At 33.9% G+C, this 23,418-nt stretch overlaps 9 protein-coding genes and 1 pseudogene across 11 annotated transcripts; 5 read left to right on the top strand and 5 right to left on the bottom strand.

Moving 5' to 3' along the window:
- Window positions 1-1,470: 1,470 nt before the first annotated feature.
- On the bottom strand, window positions 1,471-3,894 carry srj-14 (Serpentine Receptor, class J). Of its 2 annotated transcripts, none has more exons than NM_072483.6 (8): window positions 3,832-3,894; window positions 3,347-3,764; window positions 2,578-3,297; window positions 2,465-2,530; window positions 2,304-2,410; window positions 2,051-2,255; window positions 1,899-2,000; window positions 1,471-1,853 (listed from the first exon to the last, which is right to left on the bottom strand). In NM_072483.6, the coding sequence occupies exons 3-8, from the start codon at window positions 2,767-2,769 to the stop codon at window positions 1,518-1,520; spliced, it is 1,008 nt and encodes a 335-aa protein (NP_504884.1). In that variant the 5' UTR covers window positions 2,770-3,297; window positions 3,347-3,764; window positions 3,832-3,894; the 3' UTR covers window positions 1,471-1,517. The 2 variants fall into 2 exon arrangements, 1 of the variants encoding a protein (NP_504884.1); NR_131691.1 differs by having other exon boundaries at window positions 1,518-1,853; window positions 3,832-3,843.
- Window positions 3,895-5,982: 2,088 nt separating this feature from the next.
- On the bottom strand, window positions 5,983-7,068 carry srh-189 (annotated as a pseudogene). Its single transcript has 3 exons — window positions 6,741-7,068; window positions 6,505-6,695; window positions 5,983-6,462 (listed from the first exon to the last, which is right to left on the bottom strand). Coding segments are annotated over exons 1-3 (999 nt in total).
- Window positions 7,069-7,542: 474 nt separating this feature from the next.
- exc-13 (Excretory canal abnormal exc-13) lies at window positions 7,543-8,351 on the bottom strand. The gene is made up of 3 exons (NM_072480.7): window positions 8,211-8,351; window positions 7,714-8,127; window positions 7,543-7,670 (listed from the first exon to the last, which is right to left on the bottom strand). Exons 1-3 carry the CDS (start codon window positions 8,346-8,348, stop codon window positions 7,611-7,613), a joined length of 612 nt encoding a protein of 203 aa, NP_504881.3. The 5' UTR covers window positions 8,349-8,351; the 3' UTR covers window positions 7,543-7,610.
- A 1,068-nt stretch (window positions 8,352-9,419) lies between these two features.
- Window positions 9,420-11,283, top strand: cyp-35A2 (CYtochrome P450 family). Its single transcript, NM_072479.7, has 7 exons — window positions 9,420-9,609; window positions 9,656-9,800; window positions 9,844-9,976; window positions 10,020-10,322; window positions 10,373-10,483; window positions 10,535-11,021; window positions 11,065-11,283. Exons 1-7 carry the CDS (start codon window positions 9,430-9,432, stop codon window positions 11,188-11,190), a joined length of 1,485 nt encoding a protein of 494 aa, NP_504880.2. The 5' UTR covers window positions 9,420-9,429; the 3' UTR covers window positions 11,191-11,283.
- Window positions 11,284-11,828: 545 nt separating this feature from the next.
- On the top strand, window positions 11,829-13,673 carry cyp-35A1 (CYtochrome P450 family). Its single transcript, NM_001356694.2, has 7 exons — window positions 11,829-12,018; window positions 12,076-12,220; window positions 12,267-12,399; window positions 12,455-12,757; window positions 12,813-12,923; window positions 12,969-13,455; window positions 13,497-13,673. Exons 1-7 carry the CDS (start codon window positions 11,839-11,841, stop codon window positions 13,620-13,622), a joined length of 1,485 nt encoding a protein of 494 aa, NP_001343612.1. The 5' UTR covers window positions 11,829-11,838; the 3' UTR covers window positions 13,623-13,673.
- A 952-nt stretch (window positions 13,674-14,625) lies between these two features.
- On the bottom strand, window positions 14,626-16,170 carry C03G6.6 (Methyltransferase FkbM domain-containing protein). The gene is made up of 8 exons (NM_072477.4): window positions 16,074-16,170; window positions 15,885-16,028; window positions 15,718-15,837; window positions 15,599-15,673; window positions 15,228-15,375; window positions 15,097-15,167; window positions 14,929-15,051; window positions 14,626-14,884 (listed from the first exon to the last, which is right to left on the bottom strand). The coding sequence occupies exons 1-8, from the start codon at window positions 16,149-16,151 to the stop codon at window positions 14,720-14,722; spliced, it is 924 nt and encodes a 307-aa protein (NP_504878.2). The 5' UTR covers window positions 16,152-16,170; the 3' UTR covers window positions 14,626-14,719.
- Window positions 16,171-16,817: 647 nt separating this feature from the next.
- Window positions 16,818-17,578, top strand: C03G6.21 (7TM GPCR serpentine receptor class x (Srx) domain-containing protein; the record flags this gene model as incomplete). The annotated part of the gene is made up of 3 exons (NM_001307822.1): window positions 16,818-16,880; window positions 16,927-17,087; window positions 17,419-17,578. The coding sequence occupies 3 exons, from the start codon at window positions 16,818-16,820 to the stop codon at window positions 17,576-17,578; spliced, it is 384 nt and encodes a 127-aa protein (NP_001294751.1).
- Window positions 17,579-18,037: 459 nt separating this feature from the next.
- On the top strand, window positions 18,038-19,167 carry tag-293 (ShKT domain-containing protein). Its single transcript, NM_072476.6, has 3 exons — window positions 18,038-18,215; window positions 18,291-18,549; window positions 18,606-19,167. Exons 1-3 carry the CDS (start codon window positions 18,111-18,113, stop codon window positions 18,992-18,994), a joined length of 753 nt encoding a protein of 250 aa, NP_504877.2. The 5' UTR covers window positions 18,038-18,110; the 3' UTR covers window positions 18,995-19,167.
- A 180-nt stretch (window positions 19,168-19,347) lies between these two features.
- srh-275 (Serpentine Receptor, class H) lies at window positions 19,348-20,599 on the bottom strand (the record flags this gene model as incomplete). The annotated part of the gene is made up of 3 exons (NM_072475.2): window positions 20,178-20,599; window positions 19,874-20,058; window positions 19,348-19,821 (listed from the first exon to the last, which is right to left on the bottom strand). Exons 1-3 carry the CDS (start codon window positions 20,488-20,490, stop codon window positions 19,348-19,350), a joined length of 972 nt encoding a protein of 323 aa, NP_504876.1. The 5' UTR covers window positions 20,491-20,599.
- Window positions 20,600-21,365: 766 nt separating this feature from the next.
- srh-231 (Serpentine Receptor, class H) lies at window positions 21,366-22,721 on the top strand (the record flags this gene model as incomplete). Its single annotated transcript, NM_072474.2, has 4 exons — window positions 21,366-21,672; window positions 21,722-21,906; window positions 22,150-22,380; window positions 22,428-22,721. The coding sequence occupies 4 exons, from the start codon at window positions 21,366-21,368 to the stop codon at window positions 22,719-22,721; spliced, it is 1,017 nt and encodes a 338-aa protein (NP_504875.2).
- Window positions 22,722-23,418: the final 697 nt, after the last annotated feature.

The following is a 23,418-nucleotide window of genomic DNA, read 5'->3' as shown; positions in this document are numbered from 1 at the left end:
AAAAGAGATATAAAATAGGAGCTACAACGCAGGTATCACGATGACTCTACAAGCTTCCAAGCGTAATGATCTGAAATAAATTTTTGGCGTAGTTAACCCAAGTATTGGAATTTCCACAAAAAGTTTTACCACCAAATTGGAAAAATATATATTTTTAAAACTACTTATTTATAGTTAAACTGGAAATTATACTGTTAGAAAGAGGGAAAACTGGAAAACCGACAGGAAATTAAAAGCAACTGAATAAATCAGTTAGAGAAAAATTAGTAATACATTCACAATAAAGCCATTGCATTAAATTACTACAACATCATAAATGCTAAAAGAATCCTTTTATCTAAAAAAAAAGAACCCTGGGAATCCAGTTTAATTGCCCTTCTTGTTTAAAATGACAACCAAACGTTTTGATGTACTATTTTTCAGACATAATAATTCTGAGCATATGACATATATATTCTAAATGCACACAAAGTGCCTTTCTTTTTGTGATTTGTGCCAATGAGCACAAGCATAATTATCACTGACAATTTCATCTTATCTGACCTAGGCTATTCTACGTTATTTTTCACAATAACGATTCTGATCTTCCACCGACATAAGTATATTACGATAAAAATTGAGCTATGTTGATTTCGAATGCACTGTACGATTAAAACATCATAGCTAAGTTATGGGAACTGTCAAAAAATTGTTGAAAACCTCCGTAACACCTCAAAAACAAGCACCGTATCGCCAACAATCCGGAAACCGGAAGTCCGGTTCATACCGGTTCAGTGTGTACGTTTTGCCAGCTCTAGGGGAAACCATTTTTTTCTTGATTTTCATCCCATCTGTTAATTTTGTTTTTCTTTGTATTTTTACGTAATATCCTTTTCCTCCGTTTTAATTTCCCACCAAAAATTTTCTAGAACTTCATTTTAAGTTTTTTTTTTCAAAAGCTCGTAATATGACTTGCGCGACACAACACTCCAGTCTCTATCTGATGTATGACGTCGCAGACTACGGTCAAACACTCAGGTTCTTTTGTAGATAAGTAATGATATTTTTTAATTAAAAATGTTATTTAAGCTGGCACACAACAATACCCCAAACGCTGTATTAATAATTATTATCTGTATAGTTCCGACTGCGAAGGTGGATTACTGTAAAAATCTGATGTTGATCTATTTCGTAATTCTGTGATGGAAAAACCAACGCTTTTTTGTATGGTGCTGACCATTATTGTAATTCTTAAGTCTACTCATACGATGTTAAAAAAAAAGAAGTATGTGAATAAAAAACTAATCAATATTGTGAGCGCATTATTTGAAAATGAATTCATTGCTAAATGCAACAAAAAAAAATTGCGACATGTTAATTTTTTGTGACTAATCAAATTTTATGATATATTTCAAGCTCTCCGAAGCAGAGCATAAGCTAACATTTTGGACGAGCAGCTCAAAATTAACTAGTTCATATGTTATAGAAGTTATATAAGAAGCTATTTATTCGGATATGTAAAAATATATGTATGTTTGTTAATTTAAAACAGGTGGAACAGTACTGATTGGCATCACTGGAGAAACTGATGTGAAAACGGATGCACCGGTTATACGAGTTCTGTAGTTCGGAAGCAGGCAGATTATAGCAAGAGGGTCCAAGAATGGGAAAGCTGAAAACGCGATGACCCCAAAGTAGTTGTCCCACATTCCAAAATCCAAGTAGAACATTGGGCCAATCCACGCCATCATACAAGGAGAAAAACAGATGCAAACTGGGATGATTGTTTGAAATGCCAAAACTAGGAAGAGCTGCCTGTGCATGTTTCGAGTTTGTTGAGAGAGTGCAGTATGAGTTCTCAGTTTGACAACGATCTGAAAAATAACGATACAATTTGTTCTTGTCCGATTTATTCATACCTTTCTTCCCAGAATTAAATAAAACGAAACAGCGAACGAAGAAATGCTGAAAAGAAGAAAGATCCCAGCCCAACTTTTGTTTTTTGTTTCATTGCTTCCATCCTTCAAATATAAAAATTCACAATTAAATTTGTATTATAGAAATGACTAACAATGTAAAGTGCAGCCACGAAAGCAATGTCATATGAGTCGACGTCATACTCATCTCTGAAAGTCGTTCGAATGTAGTCCCTGATTTCATCATTTGCGTACAGACACAGCTCGCAAACGGCAGTCCATGCAACTCCGTGGGCCAGGAAAAATGTCATCATGCAACATATTCCCATCGGCCGGAACACGTCATCAATTAATTGAGGCCTAAATTTTTAAAAGATTATCGATAAATTGCTGAACATTTCAAGATACCTGAAAAGAGCGATGTAGCGGTAAATGAAGTGAATGATGAGAATGCCATATGACAATGCAATGAAACCACATCTGACAGAAATTGCAAACTGGGCAAGGCGAATAGTCTGAATTTTTAATTATTTTGTTAATACCATTCAGTGTTCATTTTAACAACTCACATCTTTTCCAAAAAATGGTCCATGAGCGAGATACGTGACAAAAGCTGAACCAGTTCCATGCATTCCCTGTAAAAAAAAATTCTGGAAATGAATCTTTATCTTAGTAATCTTACCAGTGGTACCAGTAACTCTACTGTTGAGTAGACCATGTCAAACACCGCAAAGAACAAAATTAAGTATCGATACTTTCCAATTGTTGCGGATTTTGGCTCGGTGAGAATTAGGTAGCCAAGTATGGGATTTAAAACGAATGACAAATATCCAAATGCCGCGGGAATATATCGATGAGCCCATCTTATATTCATGCTAAACTTGAGAAATTTGTGTTAGATTCAAAAAATTAAAATTTCTAAACTGAAAAAAAAAGAAAAGAAATTGAAAACGTAATAACCTAAGTGAGACATAAATACGAATGAGCACACATAGCTATAGCTCCATTTGTTTTTAAGAGAACCATATTAATTTCCGCATGCCCCTCGGAAGACAGACTAAATTAAAAACAAATCAAACAACTAGTACAGTTACGTAGTTTCAAACAACCAGGCTGTGATGAAAAAGATAAGAGGCTCATGTTTCTTCATCATACCTTTATTTTTACAATTACAATTTTTTCAATTTCTCATCAAATCGGAATTTAATACTTTTCTTCCAAAGAGAAGGTTAACTCAAATTCAAGTTTCTGAAACATATTTTTTCTTTGTAGTTAATAGTTAATACAATTTTCCCGGGTTTGATCAAAACTAATTTGTTCATTTTTTACAAAATCCACATGCTCATCCAAATCGGCTGAAGTCACATTTGCTAACAATTTGGTAGGAAAGATTGACAAAATGCTGAAAATTGATATTTTGTTTTAAAGACAAAACTTGTTGATATCCATACCTCACGAAATTTTTTCCATTCTTTTTGACCGCATGTTTCCGTAATCTCTTTCTTCAAGCAGTCATCTTTTCCGAAATATGTCTTACATGCTTCTTCTCTCATTTTCTGAATCTTCTTTGCGTCCTCTTCTGTATGAATCCCATTTGGAAGAGGGTCCCAGTTGTCGAAACACTCTGACTTTTTTTCGGTGAGCTTGTCACTACATTTGGAAAAATCCTCGTAGATGTACACAACAGCATCGCAATATTTTTCAACAATACGAAGCAATTCATCTTGTCACATTCACATTGGATTTTGGCCGGCATCGGAGACTAGAGAAGCAAGTGTTTAGAGAATCACAAGATCTCTCAAACTCCCTCAGTTCATTTTTCTTATCCATATCGAGCTGGTCTACTTTTTCTCCAAAGTCGCGCAGACGCTAAATTACAGATTTGAAAATTAGAACGGTAATAAAGGTTAGTTTTCAAAAAATGAACATCACTTACCACAAGACACATAAATGTTTCATAAGCAGCTTCCACAGAACAGTTGGTGCTCTTTTCTGTAACTACACTAGCAGTGTCAGCCACTCATAACAGCACAGAACTAATCAAGGCAAATTTCAAAAAACTAATCATTTTCTAAAAAATGATCTGGAAGTATTTAATAAAGGCAGACAGGAAAAAGCTATTACTGAAAATTTCCACAGTGGTGTCATGTGTATCAACGTTTCAAAAGATGATATTGAACACTCGGGCAACTGTCGTGAATCCTCAAGTATCTCTGAAAAAAGTTTTGTGTGATTTTGGTTTGCGCTTGTTTGTTTGACAAAATCTAATGTATGTCTGTTGATATTCTGGCAGTTTTTCTGTCACATTCTATCCCAAAAACTCAGTGTTGAACATGGGTATCAGTTCATCAGTTTGAGATATAATTCTTTGTATATTTTAGAACTCCCGCATTGGTAATCTAATATATTTGAAAAATGCTATGAACAAAAAGAGCAATATCAAATAAACTATTTTTCTGATGGTATTTGTACGAAGAGCAGTCGTGGGAAGTATGTTTAACCTAATTGGTTACTTCAAAAAGTTGAAACATATTTTTCTCGTTATTTCCTCCATGTTCCGGCTATCATTGTTAACTTCAGAAAGAAGACAGATGGCAGACGAAATTGCAATTGCATATTAATATTGCACATTTTTCACCTGCTTACTATTAGGGTGTTCGATAAGTTTTTTCGTTTTTTCTCAATTTTGATTTTTTCTCAAATATTTTTTTGTGATTACATAGAAGTCAGTGAGTAATGAAAATTTTATAAATACCAACCAGTTCCGGCAACTTCCAGACTGCATCATCTGCCTTCGAGTGGCCGAGAATAAAAAATAATTTTTTCGATTTGTTTGGTTTTAGGTTTGAATGGAAATGTTAGTGTTTCACGCAGTTGGAAAACTTTTGTATAACGCAGATTAAAAATATCAGGCAACGAAAAGCTCTCCTTGATATCTTAAAATTTGAAAAAGTACCGAAAATTAGTAGCAAAAATGACAATTTTTACTTCAGAGGGGTATATCTTGGACTGCGTGACAGATTTATATTCATGAATAACTACAAAAATGTTAAGCATTTTAAAATGAACAAGTTATGTGTAGACGGCTTTTTGGTATCTTTCACCGTTCAAAAGTTACACATCGGAGAAGCCTGCCAACTCGAATTTTTTAAAGTTTTGAAAATTGGACGTTTGTCTGAATATCTCGATTTCTAGCAAATCTATCAAAAAATTTATAACTACAAAAATAATGACCAATTATTTCTACACATTTTTGTAGTTGGTCATTTTAAGATATCTTTTATAGCAACAGAGTTATCGCTCCTATAAGAAAAAAACTGAAAAATTTGATAATTTAATTGAAAAAAATTCAATTGAAAACCGAAAAAAATGTTTTCTATGGATTTTCTATGGATATTAATGTTTTTATTATGGTAATATTATAGAAATCAAACAAAAAAACACAATTTCCGCACAAGTTTTTTAATTCTTCAACGAATTTTTATCATTCTTCGATCAAATTATCTCATTTTTCGGTTTTTTTCTTATAGGAGCGATAACTCTGTTGCTAAAGAAGATATCTTAAAATGACCAACTACAAAAATGTGTAGAAATAACTGGTCATTATTTTTGTAGTTATAAATTTTTTGATAGATTTGCTAGAAATAGATATTCAGACAAACGTCCAATTTTCAGAACTCCAAAAGTTCGAGTTGGCAGGCTTCTCAGATATGTAACTTTTAAACGGTGAAAGATACCAAAAAGCTGTCTACATATAACTTGTTCATTTTAAAATGCTCAACAACTGCATGAAACACTAACATTTCCATTCAAACCTAAAACCAAAAAAATCGAAAAAATTATTTTTTCCTCTCGTCCACTCGAAGGCAGATGATGCAGTCTGGAAGTTGCCGGAACTGGTTGGTATTTATAAAATTTTCATTACTCACTGACTTCTATGTAATCACAAAAAAATATTTGAGAAAAAATCAAAATTGAGAAAAAACGAAAAAACTTATCGAACACCCTAATACTTAGTTTTGACTCGAAAATCATATTGTGATGTTAGCTAAAAAATATTAAGTTCATTTAAATATACGGAAAATGGCTAAAGATGAAAAATTTTCGGACTTGTGACATTATATCCAGTTGTCCTTTGTCGGCTACTTTGCTGTAGTATTGTAACCATACTCTTCAACGCATCTCGATACGGCTTGTGAACGAAAAGCATCACCAACGCAGAGACAACACCATGCAGAGATCCGATGATCACAAAGAAATAAGTAACTTTTTGGTTGTAGTATAAGGAAATAACTGATATGAAGGCATATGTAAGTGGTACAATAAGCATGGCTAGTGGAACACCCATTTGAACAATCAATGCAAAGAAGAGCATTTTCTGAGTGTGAAGTGTTCTTCGAGAACATCGTTGTTGTTGCATGAAGGTCCAAAATATGAAAATAACAAATGTTAAGACTTCGAAACAACTGACTACAAAAAAGATGAAACATGCGCATACGTGGAAACTTGAATCATCAGCCACCACAAATGTGTTTTTATAAAAACTATCGGGAAAGCATGATATTTTCTGAAACACTTGAATTTAAGTCAATTAATTTTGAGATTGTACCTTTGAAAGTTGTCGCAATGCATAGTCTTGATCTGGGACTAAAGTTGAAACGTAACACAAAACAACGAATATTACAATATAATGAGCAGCTAACCATATCCAGCGTAAACAAGACCAATATTTCTTCCCAGTGAAATAGCAAAATAGATAGAAACGACTTTCAAAAATTGCAGTAATAGAAACATGGACGTCTGGAAAAAGTGATAAATGGTGTTATCTGATCATAATATGCTTACTTCCGAGAAAAAATATAACCATCAAGGCTTGAAATATAGTTGGTACACCTACTACAGACAGAATTCCATGTGGCAGCACTGCTAAGCAAGGTAACAACAAAACTGGCTCAAACAGAAAACCCACAGAATAGTCGAACAAAACTATCCACAGATGTAAGTTCAACAAATACCATTTTACCGTTTTCATATACGTTGGAGTTTTTTGTAAAATTATATAAAGCGCAATCAAGTGAATTGGCGTTGCAAGTGATGTTGTAATATGCAGGGAAACTGACAAAAATTCTGGAGAATCGAAGTAGCTTGTGTGGGGGGATGCAGAGCATTGGAGAGTCAGTAAAATGTGAATCGACTGAAATTGAATTTAATTAGCTGACTTGTTAACAATGAGTTAATATTAAATGAGAAAAATATTTTCAAATACATAGTTTTCAGCTGCACTGACTAATATATTTTCTTCCCGAATTCCATTCGCATTATTAATAAGGAAGAGAAAGTCAAAGCAGTTTCAGACTTCCAAATTATACTTTTGACACTTGAAAGTTTATTTTCATACTAGGTCACCACTATAAAATAGTTGCGAAAGCAGATTTGCGAAGTTTTTGAAAAAATTGTTTCAAAAATGTTTAAATATATCATTGACAATTTGAAGCTTTTCATTCAACTTGATCATAATATTTTCATAAGTATATTTTTTTAACGGGGTTTTATCCGTTGAGCACCAACTGTTAAATTTCGGTTTTCAAATGTTATGTGGGAAAACTATTTTCAAAGAGCTTGTGCCAAAAGTTGTGTTGGTAGTGACACATTTACTGGATCTTCATCTTTAGAATTTTACAATTGACGAATACTTATTGGAACTAGAAATAAAAATTATTCAAATCTGCTGAAGTCGCATTTGCTGACAAGTCCACCGGAAAGATTGACAAATTGCTGAAAATTAACAAGGCTTAGTGATAATAAAATGAAAAATTACCTTGCGGAATGAATCCCATTCTTCTTTGCCACATGTTTCAGTAATCTCCTTCTTCATGCAGTCATCTTTTCCAAAATACGTCTTACAGGCTTCATTTTTGATTTTCTCGATTTTAGCCTCATCTTCTTCCAAATGAATTTTGTTTGGAATTGGGTCCCAGTCATCAAAGCATTTTGATTTTTTCTCATTCAGTTTATCACTACACTTGGAGAACCCATCGGAGACATATACAACAGCATCACAGTACTGTTTGATGGATTCAACATATTTGTCCTTTTCATCATCGCTTTTTGTTGTGCAGTTAAGATTGGAATAACAGCTGTGAAGAGAATCACACGATCTCTTGAATTCTTTTAGTTTTGTTTTATCGTTCATATCGAGATTGTCAACTTTTTCCGCGAAGTCGCTGAGACGCTAAAATTAGCATTTAGAAACAATTAAAACGAAACTATAAGAAACTGAGCTCTTATTATAATTACTATATTCGAATTACTCACCACAAGGCACATAAGCGCAGCATATCCATCTTGTACAGTGCAGTTTGAGCCCTTTGCTGATGCAGTAGCTACACTTGCTCCATTAGCCACTCCTAATAGCACAGTACCAATGAGGGCAAACTTGAGAAAGCCTATCATCTTCTGTAATAAAAAAAAATTGAAATGTTTAGTGAGGAGAGTGATAGAAAATAAAAAAAGCCGAGACTAAACATTTTCCCTGTGCTGCCCTGTTTATAAACGTTTCAAAGGAAAATTCTGAACCCTGTAACAACTGTCGTCGACCTTCGAATAGCTCAAAAACATTTGGTCTGCTTGTGGATCGCACGTTTGTTTCACAAAATTCATTGTGATTTGTCGTTTGAGATATATCCCTTCTATCAATCAACATGTTGATGCCGGAACTTTTAATCCCAAGAAATCTGTTACACAAAGATCGGAAAATACCTTTAATTGCTTACAACTTTTATTAATAGTCGATAGATACACTTGCTTTTGACTTGCCAGAAATTTAAGTATGATGCTTATCAAATAATTACATTGATTACAATTATTAAATAATTGAATAATTGCTAACTACAACTAAAAAATTATTCGAAACTTTTTTGTAAAACTAAGAATCAGTCCGCGGATGAATGGTAATATTGTTCAAATTCGTCTAGAAAAAAAACCAAAAAAATAATTAAAAAATGAGAAACTGCGCAAAATATATATATTTAAAATGAAACACAACGAGGCGGCTCTCGTTAACCAGCATTGTGCAAATAACCCAAAAACTCTGTTCACGCCAAAGTGCTGAAAAGAGAAAAGAGGCTGGCGTGAAGCCGACAGGTATAGGTCCTGAAACCGCGCCCCACTGGTTACTCGAATTTGCGAATCATTCTTCTTTTTTTTTTTTCAAAGCAACTTCCCTTTATTAATTTCAGATTATTGAACATTCAATTTTTTTTTGTTGTAAAAATCAATTGTTTTTCTCCGAATAGTTAAGAAAAATGTATGTTTTGAAAATTATCTGTTCTTGGGAAATAATAGAGTTCTGCAAACAAACTTACTATCAGTCGATTCGCCTAATTCGACCCTTCTATCAAAAACGTTGTGCTGAATGTATAAATTGTGAATTTTTGAGTGAAAATAACTGATAAGAGCTTTTTTATCAGTCAACTGACAGTGTGCATGTTTTGTATAAAAACAGTCCACTGATTTCGAAAAATCAAATCAGAATATGTTTTTTGTTTTATTTTTTTCTGTGCTTTTGGGATACCTAATTGTGAGGCAGTATCAAAAAGTATCAAGACTACCACCAGGTCCAATTTCTCTTCCATTAATTGGAAATTTACCTCAAATTATCTACTATCTATGGTCAACTGGTGGCATTGTTTCGACTCTCGACCTGTTTAGAAAGGTTTCAATTGTTATTTTTCTTTCAATCTAGCCGGTTTCGATTATAGAGGTACGGTAATATTTTCACACTATGGGTCGGACCAATTCCCCACGTGAGCATTGCGGATTATGAGACATCTCATGAAGTTTTTGTCAAGAATGCTGGTAAATATGCGGACAAATTTCATGCGCCGGTTATGAGAGATGTCAGAAGTAAGAACTCATTTTCCTCAAAAAATTAATTATGAGTTTTCAGACGATATTGGAGTTTTGATTACCAACGGTGATCACTGGCAAGAAATGAGACGATTCTCCCTTCAAGCATTTAGGAATATGGGAGTTGGTAAAGATATAATGGAAACTCGAATTATGGAGGAACTTGATGCGAGGTTTTCGTTATTATCAAAGTCTACACTATATTTATTTGTTCAGGTGCTCCGACATCGATAAATTGGCAACCAATGGTGTCACTATTACACATGCCTCTGAATTTTTCGATTTAACTGTGGGCAGTATTATCAACAGTATTCTGGTTGGAAAACGCTTCGAAGAAGACACAAAACATGAATTTTTAAAAATCAAGGAAACAATGGATGCATCATTTGAAACTTTTTCTCCTTTTGATATGACTGCACCCGTTTGGTTTTTGAAAACATTTTTCAAGCATCGCTACGATAAAATATGGAGTGCTCAAGAGACTGCAAAGAATTTCGCAGCTGCAGAAGCGATTAAAAGGTTTGCCTAGACTGTTTTTGAAAATGCAAAATTATTAATTTATATTGCAGAGTAGAATCTATTAAGTCTGGGAAATATGTAATTGATGAAAACAACCTGCAAGATTACACTGACGCGTTTTTACTTAAAATTCAAAAAGAAGGAGAAAGCAAGGATTTCAAGTAAGATATCTGATATTGATCTTAATTCTTTAATAAGTTGCTAACTTTCAGCATTGAAACATTGAAAACAATGATAATCGATTTGTGGATGACTGGCCAAGAAACTACTACAACTACACTTATTTCTGGTTTCAATCAACTTTTATTACATCCAGAAGTTATGATTAAAGCAAGAGAAGAAATACTAAAAATAACGGAAAATGGCTCTCGACATCTTAGCCTTACTGATCGTACCTCAACTCCTTATGTGAATGCAGTGATTGGAGAAATTCAACGTCATGCATCCATTCTTAACGTCAGCTTCTGGAAAATCAATAAGGAGTTCACATACATGGGAGGTCACCCAGTTGATGCTGGTGCTCTGGTCACTTCTCAACTCAGTGCTCTCCATGTTAATGAAACTGTCTTCAAAAACCCACAAGAATTTAATCCGGAAAGATTCATTCGAGATGGGAAGCTTCTTCAGAAAGTGATTCCTTTTGGAGTTGGGAAGAGAAATTGTTTGGGTGAATCTTTAGCCAAAGCAGAATTGTATTTGGTACGGAGTGGTAAGAGTTTCTGAATTAATTTGTTTTTTATAGATCTTCGGTAACCTTCTCCTTCGCTACAAATTCGAACAACATGGCAAATTATCCACTACCGAGCTTATGCCATACAGCGCTGGAAAAAGACCATTCAAGTTGGAAATGAAATTTGTGAAAATTTGAAAGTTCACAATTTATTCATTCATCCATGTAAACTGTATATTTTGAATTTGTGTTGTAAAGAATTTATCTTCGAATAAAATGTTTTTAAAGGTTTTTAAATTGTATTCTGGTGAGATTGCTTAAATAGAGTCCTTCGGCGATAAAAATGCTAAAAATTATATGAAAAAAACTATACAAAGAATATGTCTCGAAGTGTTTCATTCCAGATCAAAGTCGAAAATTAGCTTAGAAAAAGGATCTTCGTCAAAACCCCTGATTTAACACCAAGACGAATAGGAAAAATAAAGTAATTTAAAATAAAATAAATTACAAGTGCGCTCCATTGTAAAAACGCTAGAATTTGCAAAAACTGAACAATATTTGATTTTCGACTGGAAAAAAAACTTGTTGGTAAATTGCATGAACAGTTTTAAAATGTCATTAAGAAAACTGATGCCAATTTTTGGTTGTTTTCTCTCGTTTAGGAAATTAAAATTCCCTCTTATTTTTTTAGCATGAACCGTCAACGATTTCTGGTCAGATAAATTATGGTTATTATAGTGTGTAGTTTTTTGAGTTTAAACCAATGTTTCGAAATTTTTATCAGTAAACAGAAACTACGGTTTGCTGTATATAAGTTAATTCCGATAGCAAAAGTAGAAATCCAAAATGTTTTTGGTTCTTATCTTTCTTGCGTTGTCATGCTGGTTGATTATTCGTCAGTACCAAAAAGTATCACGTTTACCACCAGGACCAGTTTCTTTTCCAATAATTGGAAATCTTCCACACATTATATACTACCTGTGGGCAACTGGAGGGATTGTGTCCACGCTTGATCTGTTCCGAAAGGCAAGAATTTGAAATACTATTCCAGTTTTTGAAATTAATTAAAATATTATATTTCAGAAATACGGAAATATTTTCACATTATGGGTCGGCCCCGTCCCCCACGTGAGCATTTGTGACTATGAAACTTCTCATGAAGTTTTCGTGAAAGGTGCAAATAAGTATGCCGATATAGCTCACGCTCCACTTTTCAGAGAGCTTAGACGTTGGTTCAAAACCATTATCAAGGTGAAAAAAAAAAAACTTTTCAGAAGAAATGGGTGTTTTGGTAACGAACGGTAGTCACTGGAGTACGATGAAAAGATTTGCACTTCACACGTTCAGAGATATGGGAGTTGGGAAGGATCTAATGGAAACGAGGATTATGGAGGAATTGGATGCAAGGTGGGTTTCATGGGAACACAATGTTTCAAATACAGGAATTAATCATTTGGTTCAGATGTGCTGATACTGATAAATCAGCAACTGACGGAGTCACTGTTGCTCAAGCCGGTGATTTTTTTGACCTGACAGTGGGCAGCATCATCAATAGTATTCTTGTTGGAAAACGTTTTGAAGAACACAATAAAGATGATTTTCTGAAAATCAAAGAAGCCATGGGTGCTGCGTTTGAAGTCTTCTCCCCATTTGATATGGCTGTACCTGTATGGTTTTTGAGGACGTTTTTTAGGAGTCGATATGATATGATGATGACCACTCAAAATACTGCTAAAAGATTTGCAGCGGCAGAAGCCGTTAAAAGGTGAGTAATAAAAATTATGAACAAATTGAACAAGTAAAGTGATTGCTTGATTTAGAATTGAGGATATCAAATCGGGAGCATATGAAATTGATGAGAGTAACATTGAAGATTACACTGACGCTTTTTTGTTGAAAATTCAAAAAGATGGAGAAGACCTAGACTTTAAGTGAGGTTAAGATTTATAACTTTGAAACTTATAGGTTAATTCCAGCATTGAAACTTTGAAAACAATGATAATCGATTTGTGGATGACTGGTCAAGAAACTACTACAACTACACTTATTTCTGGATTTACACAACTACTCCTACATCCAGAAGTTATGGTTAAAGCAAGAGAAGAAATACTAAAAATAACGGAAAATGGCTCTCGACATCTTAGCCTTACTGATCGTACCTCAACTCCTTATTTGAATGCAATGATTGGAGAAATTCAACGTCATGCATCAATCCTTAATGTCAGCTTCTGGAAAATCAATAAAGAGCTCACATACATGGGAGGTCACCCCGTCGATGCTGGAGCTCTGGTTACTGCTCAGCTGAGCGCCTTGCATGTGAACGATACTATTTTCAAAAACCCGCAGGAGTTTGATCCGGAAAGATTCATTCGCGATGAGGAACTTTTGCAAAAAGTGATTCCATTTGGAGTTGGCAAACGCTCGTGCATTGGAGAATCATTGGCTAGAGCTGAGTTATATTTGGTAAGACATTTGCAGTATAGAATTTCAAACTTTTTGTTTAGATTATTGGGAACCTTCTGCTCCGCTATAAATTCGAACCGCATGGAACATTGTCGACAACAGAGCTGTTGCCGTATAGCGCCGGAAAAAGACCATTCAAGTTGGAAATGAAATTTGTGAAAATCTAAATGTTTCCTGTTTGAATAAAGCTCTGAATAAAGTAAACTCTGAACTGTGAAACAACTATAGTACTTCTATCAATAATCAAAAACAAAAGTGTAGTTCGTCGTTATCGACTCTCCGTATCAGTGTTTCAGCAAAACTGTAAATAAATTTAGAGCATGGACCTCTTTCTTGTGTACATAAACGACCTGTTGGAATTGTTCCAACCTGACGTACACATCTCTGCCTTCGCGGATGATCTCAAAATCTTTGGAGAAAACAGCGAATCGGTTCAGACATCAATCAACGTAGTCACAAACTGGTGCACCAAATGGAAATTATTTCTGGCAGAAAATAAGTCCGCAGTCATACACTTCGGAAAGAAAAACCCAAAAATGGATTACTTTGCCAATGGAATCAAGATTGCAAAGAAGGAATAAGTCAAGGATTTAGGAGTTTTTGTCGACAACAAGCTCAACTTCAAAGCTCACATCAATTGTGTCTCGAATGCTGCACGAATCCTACAAATCCTCAGGACGTCCCATAATATTATTTGCAGTGATTTTCATTTTTCCGATGTCTCATCTCTTGTCAGAAAAGCCCGATCTCCCAGATTTCCTTACTATGCATCTGTGGCACCTCCAACAAAAGCTTTCTACATAAGTATCTTCCCCTATGGAACAGTGTAGCTTTATTATTACCGGTTAAACTTTCCCGCCCAGCCTTCGCAGCACTTATAAGCTCTCTACCTCTTGATAAACTTCTTCCCCACATTTGATCTCGAAACTATATTATGGTTACTTGATCATCTTATCGCTCACATGTTTTGTCCTTTTAAATCCTTTGATTCTTCTTCTTGCCATTTCTTTAAAACGTGAACGAATAAAATATACGAAGGGGATTCAACACATTTGGTTGATAGTAGAGTTATTTTGAAAACTATTCATTTACCAAATTACCTTTGTTATAAACTTTCAAAAAAATCGTTTTGCCACATAATCCTTACTGACCATTAGAAGAAACATTGGAAAGCGTTGCATATATTTAAGGAGGTGCATAACTATTCAGAATTTTTTTTCAGATCAAAACTAAACAAATCAACAGAATTTATTTATGTGTTTTATTAAAATTTATCCAAACAATATTGACTACTGTAGTTAAACATATACATCCTAATATGTCCGAACGCATCTCCAAAAAACACCCCAAATCGTTTTTCTTGAATTATTCTTTTCAAGAACTTCATGAATTCTTCTTTTCTGTGAGCGACATCGGATGTTATATGAATCTTTAAAAAAGTTGAAAGTAAATAGTAGCTGCTGGATGACTTACTTCAATGTTAACTTGACAAAGATCTATTCCACTTTGCACGAATTTTCCATTTTCATAGAAAATATCAAAAAAATCATTCGCAAATTCTTCACCTTCCGCGTCAAACCAAAGATTGTCAATGTTCTTAAATTATTTCAGTAATTGAAAATATGTTCAATTTTGACTTACAGTTACGTTCAAGAGATCTTTAAAAAAATAGACTACATCAATATGAATTTTATCCGTGTCAATGTATCCGCCTGAAATTTTAAAGCTCCCTAACTATAAGCTTTTCAATAAGCTTTTCTCGAAAAACTCACTGTTTTCAAGAACCCGTGCATTTGAAATTCCACTTTTTCCTCCAATTGCCAAAGGGAAATAGTTTCCGATTTGAGAGTACAAGTCACCATTATGTGGAACTGGGTCCGCCCCGACAAATGTCACATTGTTTCCAAGTTTGTGCATTTTCTGGAAAAAAAACTTGTTCATTGCGATATTTACAGGACACTATTTTCAAAATAAAAGTAAATAACTATTATAAAAGAAGCCTTTTGAAATTACACTCATTAATTTCAAAACAAATCATTTTTGAAAAAAGAAAACTGATTTTTTCACAAATATTTTGAAAAATTTCAGCTTAAAGAAATATTCTTGTTTTAATTCTGGTAGCGTTTATAAATTAAAAACTCACTCTCCTGAACTGCTTTTCAGCTCGAATGTCTCTTCCAACTCCAATTGTGAACAAATTATGAGGTCCAGTATTGAACTTAAACCTATACTACAAAAAAAATAAAAATATATAAACCTTACAACTTTCGGAAACAAAACTCGTTTCGTTTTATTTTTGTGCTTTAGAGTAACTATTCCAAGTTGACGAACTCCGGCTTGATAGTCACATTTTTTAGAGGACACTACAAATGTTTTCCAGAACTGAATTTCATTTTTGTTAGTTTGGGAAATCGTGAGAAATTACGTACTATTTCCGGGTCCTCAATACCCATCATTTCCACTGTAAAACAACTATTCCAGCTTTCGAAAATCTCACTTTTATTTCCTTGTATATTCACACTCTGAATATCTATATCGTCTTGACCAGCTTCTAGCCAATCCGTGTGGGCGTCCTGGAACTGTTTAATATAAAAATGATAAGAATTTCATTTGCTTACCGAATAATAATAGCTAAGTATTATATAAGAAATATAAAATGTTAAAGCTAGTAGGAAAAATATCGTACAATTCTGCATTGTTTTTCTGGTTAAAACGAAGAAAAAGGCCAAAATCTATGAACAGTGTAGATTGGAAACAATAGATTACAGTGAAGCACGTATCTCACAATAAATCTCGACCCAAAACAAATTTAATACATCGGTCCAAGAATTCAGGATGTAACAGATAATAAGTTTCCGGGATTTATAAAATATATCTTTACGAGAACCTGAAAACCAAAATTCAACATTTTATTTTCAGCTAGATATTTACATTGAACCTTATCAACTTATCGAAATGCACAGTTCTTTCTAAACAATTCCAACAAAACAGATCGGCCAACTTCCACTTGAAAATAATACAATCCACCCACATGCTGCTTTAAAAATACTTTATTTTTTCAGTACGACCTTTACCGCTACGAATATATTTTTTAATTCAAAGCTCGCAGATGTTTGGAATACGTTAATATGTAGTTTAAATGAACTTTACAATCTTGTTGAAAGTCCAACCTCTCATTTTAAATGACGTTTTAAAGTATGATCATTTGGTAAAACTACGATACTTGTTTCTGTGGCATTCATTTCTCAAATACTGTCATACGAACAGATAGGACATTACGCATTTTGTTCACTGCGGTAATTTCTGCATTGCAAACTTTCGAAAACTTAAGCCTCCCTGAAAGTTCTGAAAATACTGAACTGATGTACGAATCAGCAGTTTCCAGTAAAACTCAACGAGTTATAGTCACATTGATAATTTTTGCAGTAAGTTTTATTTTTTTTATTTTTACATGATATCTATTTTTTAAAGATTTCATTAACCGGACTAGTTGCAAATCTTCTTGTCTTGATGTTTGCAAAAACTTTGAAAATCTTCCAAAATTCTTTTGGGAGACTTTCAGCATCGCAGTCGTTTGCGGAAGCAGTTTTATGTGCCGTGTTTCTTTGTTTTTATTGTCCTATGGTTTTGCTGTAAGTTGACAAAATTGTTGTACTTGCAAATGTGGCAAATACTGTTTCGGAAAATAAAAAAAATTTTACAAAAAAATAAAATTGTTTACTTTTTCCAACGCAAAAAAAAGTTAAAATTAATTTTTATACAAAAATAATACAATTCAAAAACGAAGATAAAGGTCATCAATATTCTGAAATTTTTGGTCTAATGGTGGATTAAATTACCAGTTTTTAGAGATATTGTACTTTTCAAAACAGTTTCCGCACAAGTTGGATTAATTCTCCTTTTTTGCTACGATGTTTGCATATTCTGTCAAACTTCCTTCCAAATTTAAATTGCATCTTTCAGATTTGCGTCAAATATTTATGAGAAGTTCATCTTCTTGAGAGGAAATGCCCGATTTACTCCAGAGACTTGCAAACGTTTTGTTCTTCTATATCGTAAAATTCTTAAAACACATTTCTTTAATGATAAATTCATTTACACAGTAATAATTTTTACACAGTAATACTTTTCATGAAACTCAAATAATTTTCTGTATTCAAAACTTGGGCAAATCAAATGATGTTAAGATCGTGGAAAGCTTGCTAGTTTCGAAATGTGCTCTTTGAGATCCTGATGAAAATAATCAGTTATGAAGAAATACTGTGAACTCGAAAAAATTAGAAAAAAATTAGTATGTAATTAAAAGTGATATGAGTTTATTTTGATGATTGTCATTTTACAATAGTAATTTCTATGTTTATTGTTCATTACATGTCAATCAGACAACCAAAAAGTCAAACCATGTCTAAATTCGGAAATGAGCTTTAAAAGTCATTTGTGGTAGTGGTTTCACCAGCTGACAAAACATGATCGTGCAGTACAATGTATCACTCACCAAACATCGCTCGTGCTCTGTTGAAAACTGCAATTATCTCATTTCAAAGCACAGTTTCTATTCAGATCAGGATCAATGGGCATCTGAACAATCAAACGAAATCACAGATTTTACTATAAAAGTCAGAAGCTCTAGAAGCTCATCACTTCGGCTGAGCGACATGTTCGGTTTACTAGTTTCTTGTATTTTGGCTTTTACAGTTCCTGAGTCTGCATTTGCTGATATCTCAGGAGATCTTAATTGCACTCAATACAATGGAACATTTGTAAGTTGATGTTATCAATTTAATGTTCTGTGTTGGAAGTCACTTGAAATACTAATAATTATATACCAATTTCAGTTCGTCTGGACTCCAGCCGCAGTCGCATGTTCTAATGCTGTTTCCGATGCCTCGTGTACTGCGCTTTATCCAACAGAAGACGAACAAGGGTATCCAGCTGCTGGAAACAATGCTGGAAGACCACTTGCATGCTTCACCACCGCAGCTGAAACTCCAGCTCCAGTTGATGGCGATATGAAGAAGGCTGCACTGACTAATTGTGCAAAGACTTGTGGATTCTGCTGTAATACAGATGACTACAGTTGTCCAAATGCTCAATGTAAGATTAATTTTGAAATTCTGTAATCTTTTTTCCTGATTCATGAATCCGTTCAGTCCCACGTCTCAACTGCGACACAATCACCAACAATCAATGTAAGGATCCAAACTGGAGAACAATCATTGCCACGGATTGCCCATCAGCGTGTGGATTCTGTAACCAAGGAGGATGTGTTGATGCAGTTGTTGATTGTGCTAATGATCGTTCAATCTGTCAAAGCGTCGGAATGCAGGAGTTTGTGAATCAGAACTGTCAAAGAACCTGTGGAAGATGTGGATCATCAACTGGAAATCCATCTGTTCCAGGAGGAGGGTCGTGCACAAATTATCAAGCTGATTCTAGCACCGCCTGTGCAGCTTGGGCCGGAAATGGGTTCTGCACCAATACCTTCTACACTGAAGCACAGAGAAAAGCTTCATGTGCGACGACTTGCAGACTCTGTTAGACAACCAATGATTAAGACATGACACACTACGGGTGACGACAACGATGACGACCCTATTTTTGTAACTGTGTTTAATTTTTCTGTTGTTTTTTGTTCCTTGTCTGACCAACTTAGAATAAAAGCAAATTCAGAAAGTTCATGCATGAATTACCATTTCAGTGCATTAATAAAATATTAATTCACCCATGTGAGAAATTAACAACATTTTTATTACATCAAACTACATCTCTGAAGATCTTCATTTTATCTATAAGAGCGTGACGTTTTGCAAGAAAGTTAGAAGGAAGTGAAAGTGTGCATATTCTTGACACGTTTGGTTGAAAAAACAAGATTTTTGACATTCAGTTTATTAATCACAAGACTGTTGACACTGTTGAAAATCTTGATGAATAGCGTGTTATTTTTGAACAAAATATTCTGAAGCAAGCTTCTCGATATGGAGAATGAATATAAAGCATTATAAAAGTTGAGAATAATCCATGAGCGGCAATTATGATAAAACACAAATTATTTGCAGATTGGCAATAAATTTTGAAGATTCGAGAAATCACAAGATAGCCCATTGGCAGAAGTAGAATTAATAATGGGATAGAAGTTTGAATATTAAGGCAACGAAGAAAAGTTGTCTGCATTTTCATAGTATGACGAGATAAGGAAAGTTTCTTGTTTCGTTCAGCCATATTTCCATAGATTAAAATGATAAAAGTAGCTGATTCGGCAACCATTAGGGTTGTCATAAAACAGACCGGGAATACCACGTATCGAAAATCTGTTGCTAGGACAAATACTGGAGCATCGTAAATTTCTTGTGGGAGTTCTGGGAGCATCTAAGATTATGTTGTTTTTATCTTTTTGGTTATCACTCTGGGTTTATCAAACCTTAAAAACGTTCTGCAATGCTTCTGTTTGTTCCGGAATATAATAATAGGCCGGAGTAAAATATGAACAAGCTGCTATGTAGTTAAATATCAGAAAAGGTAGACGAACATGGCGCCACCAATGTTCACGAGCAAACAAAAGATAATAACGATTTTCGAGAATTGACACGATTGAAACGCCAAGAACTGAAAGTTAATGAAAATTAAAGACAGACAAAACGAAAGACTCAAAAAATCAATTTTTAAAAGTCGCGTTTTTTTTTAAATTTATACACTCTTTCTGATTGCATCAATTTTATACTTACGTCCAATCAAAACTCCCAATAGATATGTTTGATATGACACTGGAAATCCAAATTTGCTCAAGATCCCTAAAGTTACGCCAGCAAGTGCTGGATATAAAATGTATGGTACTGTTAACAAACTGACACCCAAATCGAGTCCTATACTCCAAATGTGGAGGTTTAACATTCCCCATTTGACAGCTTTCATAGAGATTGGAGTACGGAATAATATGCAATAAAAACCAAGAAAATGCACTGGAATTTCTATACCAATCATAATATGGAGAGCTAATGCTTGAAAATCTGCGGTATCAAGGTACGAGGAATAATTCATAGTGTGACTAGAACACTGAAGTAACAGAATGAAGTAAAGCAGAAGTTACTAATATGAAAAAGAAAACATAAATATGTTACCAAAAGTTTATGAAATATGCCGAATGAGCGAGATATCTTTTTTTCAAAATAGTAGTATTAAATGTGAAATTAATATTGAAGGATTTGTCATAGTTTTTGAACCTTCAATCTTGCCAAATTTCTTCTTAGACTTATACTTTTGACAGGTGCTTATCAAAAGCTCTGACTAGAATGTTAGTTATAATTTCATTCTATCTGGGATTGGCAACATAGACGAAACCTGATTTTCAAAGATCAAAATAAATATGAAAGAAAATAGAAAAAAATGAATGTTTTTTTGATTATTGCTTTAAATGGTTGATATGACTGATTCCTAGAACACATGCATTTTTCATTCTGTTTCGGGATATTGTTCACTATTCAAGTTAACCAGAGATTAATAGCAATCTTGCAGGCGTCCACAAAATTGAAAATACTCATTTGGGAAAATGAATTGAGTTTTTTATAAAATGGTCAAATGTCCCACAAATGGGGAGTAGGAAAAAATCTGGAAATGAGTGGAATGAATGGAAAGTGTGGAAAACCGTCAGTCTGAGTAGATTTTCTCTCTTCTGTTTTCGAAAAAGAAAATTCGTTTTTGTTTCAGCGCTGTTTTGGAGAAAGTCGTTTAATTGTTCTGATTTGTTTTTCTCAAAATGAAAAGTGCTCGAATTTAATTTTTCAGTGCTGAAGTTTTCAGTATAATCAATGAAACATTTTGTTCTTATTTTAATTAAAATAAGACTTGTCATGTTTTTCAAATTCACCTGCAATTTTGAAAACTTAACACTTCCCCTTTTCCTTCTACACTGAGTTATGATCTCATGTCATAATCATTATCTAGGTAGTCCTGATTTTATTCGATTAACATTTCATTTAATAACATATCTAGCTATTCCTCTTCACGTATTCGGATTTTATTGTATTATTTGCAAAACTCCAAATCATATGCGTTCCATTAAATGGCTTTTGTTAAATTTGCATACCTGGTGTATTCTACTTGATATTACTATTAGTTTTCTTGGGATTCCGTACATTTTATACCCCGCAATTGCTGGGTACGGACTTGGTCCAATAGAATCTCCAGGATTATTTTTTTATTTAGGAGTTACTTTTATAGCAGGTGAGTGATGAGAGGCAAATCTAGCTTCAAAACACTTGTTTGTTTAAAGGAGTATCTACATCAATATTTGTTGTTTTTGAAAATCGTTATTATATTTTGTTTGGTGAATCAACATTTTGGAAGCACATACGAAAGTATGGAATTGCAATTAGTTATATTTTGGTTCCGTTGTATTTTTTGCCTCCGCAATTATTCATTCCAGAACAGGAAAAGGCCAGAGAAATTGCATGGGATGTGAGTTTAGGAGCATTTTCAAACAATTTTGGCTTATTTTCTGAAAAAAAAGATCCAAATAAACATCATACAACAACTACAGTAGTTTTTGAATTTTGCAAACTTTAGTCAGCTTGTAAAATTTCTGTTGAGGTTCCTGCGTATTTGTTTCGAGTTGTCAACGGCCAAATGAATCTGTAATTTTTTGCAGATATTTTTTTTTGGAAATTGTAACGTTTTTCAATAAAATAACTTCAATTTCAGATGCTACAATGCATCCCGGAATTGCCTAAAAATAATCGTCCTCTTTTTGTAATTGCTGTAGAATTACCGCTTATTGCTGCTACAATAGGTGTTGGAGCACTTATACCGACAATTGAATGTGGAACGTTTTTGCTTTTGAATTGTTATAATTTGATATATACTAGCTCGAGTGGAATTTCCAGACATACAGTTAAGATGCAACATCGATTAGTTTTGGCACTAATAATTCAGGTAAAATTCAGTTGAAATTTGTTCCAAATGGTTCTTTCTTTATTCAGTCATCCATAACTTTCATCCTTTTTCTGATCCCGATCAGCATGATAATTCTGTTCGTATATTTTCGTTATCAGAACCAAATATTCAACAACTTAATATTCGTTTCCTTAGCTATCCATGGAATTGCCTCAACTCTTATTATGGTGTTTGTTCATAGCCCATATCGAGATTTCGCGTTCTCCCCAATCTACTGGTTTACCAAGAAACCGCCGATTGTGAGAGTTCTGCCATCGGTTTTGTTGTCGAGAAACATAGAAACGCAGAGGGAAACATCGAATGTTCGAATTGGAATATGAGGCAAAAAATTATATGAAAAACTCCACTCAAGTCAAAGTCAAGTCAAGTCAAGTCAAGTCAAGTCAAGTCAAAAATTAAGAGATTATTTTTTTGTGTTCCTAACAAGTATTAAGAAGTTTGTTATTTTGATCTGAAAATATGACAGCAATCCATCAAATAAATTCTACAAAACTCGATATTTCAAAATTTTGGCAATCGTGCATACATTTACTGATGAGGTTTTTCGTACATAACTGTGGTACGCAGTATGCCGCACTTTATAAGATAGTCCATCAGACTATCGGCATAGATCAACATCTAGGGAAACAAAAGTGAAGTTAACATGACAATTAAGATTGTGTTGTGATGCGCAAATTCCGTCAATATTGAATCTTTTCATTAACCATGTTTTTTTTGTTTTATTTGTAGGCTACTCTTGCATTCGTTTTTTATCAAATTGTTCAATTTCGATAGATCAAATCTGTGTTTTTTGTTGAAAATTTGAATTTTTTATTATCGAACTACAAAAGACGGTTTCACAAAAACATTACTGTAAACCTGGTTTGAAGTGTAGTTAATTTCGGCAAAATGCAAATGTTTGAAAGAACACAGTGATGAAATAACAACCCTCATTGACGGACCTCCCCATTGTAACAAAATTAAATAGGATCTGCACTTCCATTAGCACAAGACAGATTAAGTAAATTCAACATAATC

This window comes from Caenorhabditis elegans, chromosome V, assembly GCF_000002985.6.
Source record: "Caenorhabditis elegans chromosome V".
Lineage (NCBI taxonomy): Eukaryota > Metazoa > Nematoda > Chromadorea > Rhabditida > Rhabditidae > Caenorhabditis > Caenorhabditis elegans.
The sequence above is the reverse complement of the archived record's forward strand: the minus strand, read 5'-3'. Positions and strand labels throughout refer to the sequence as shown.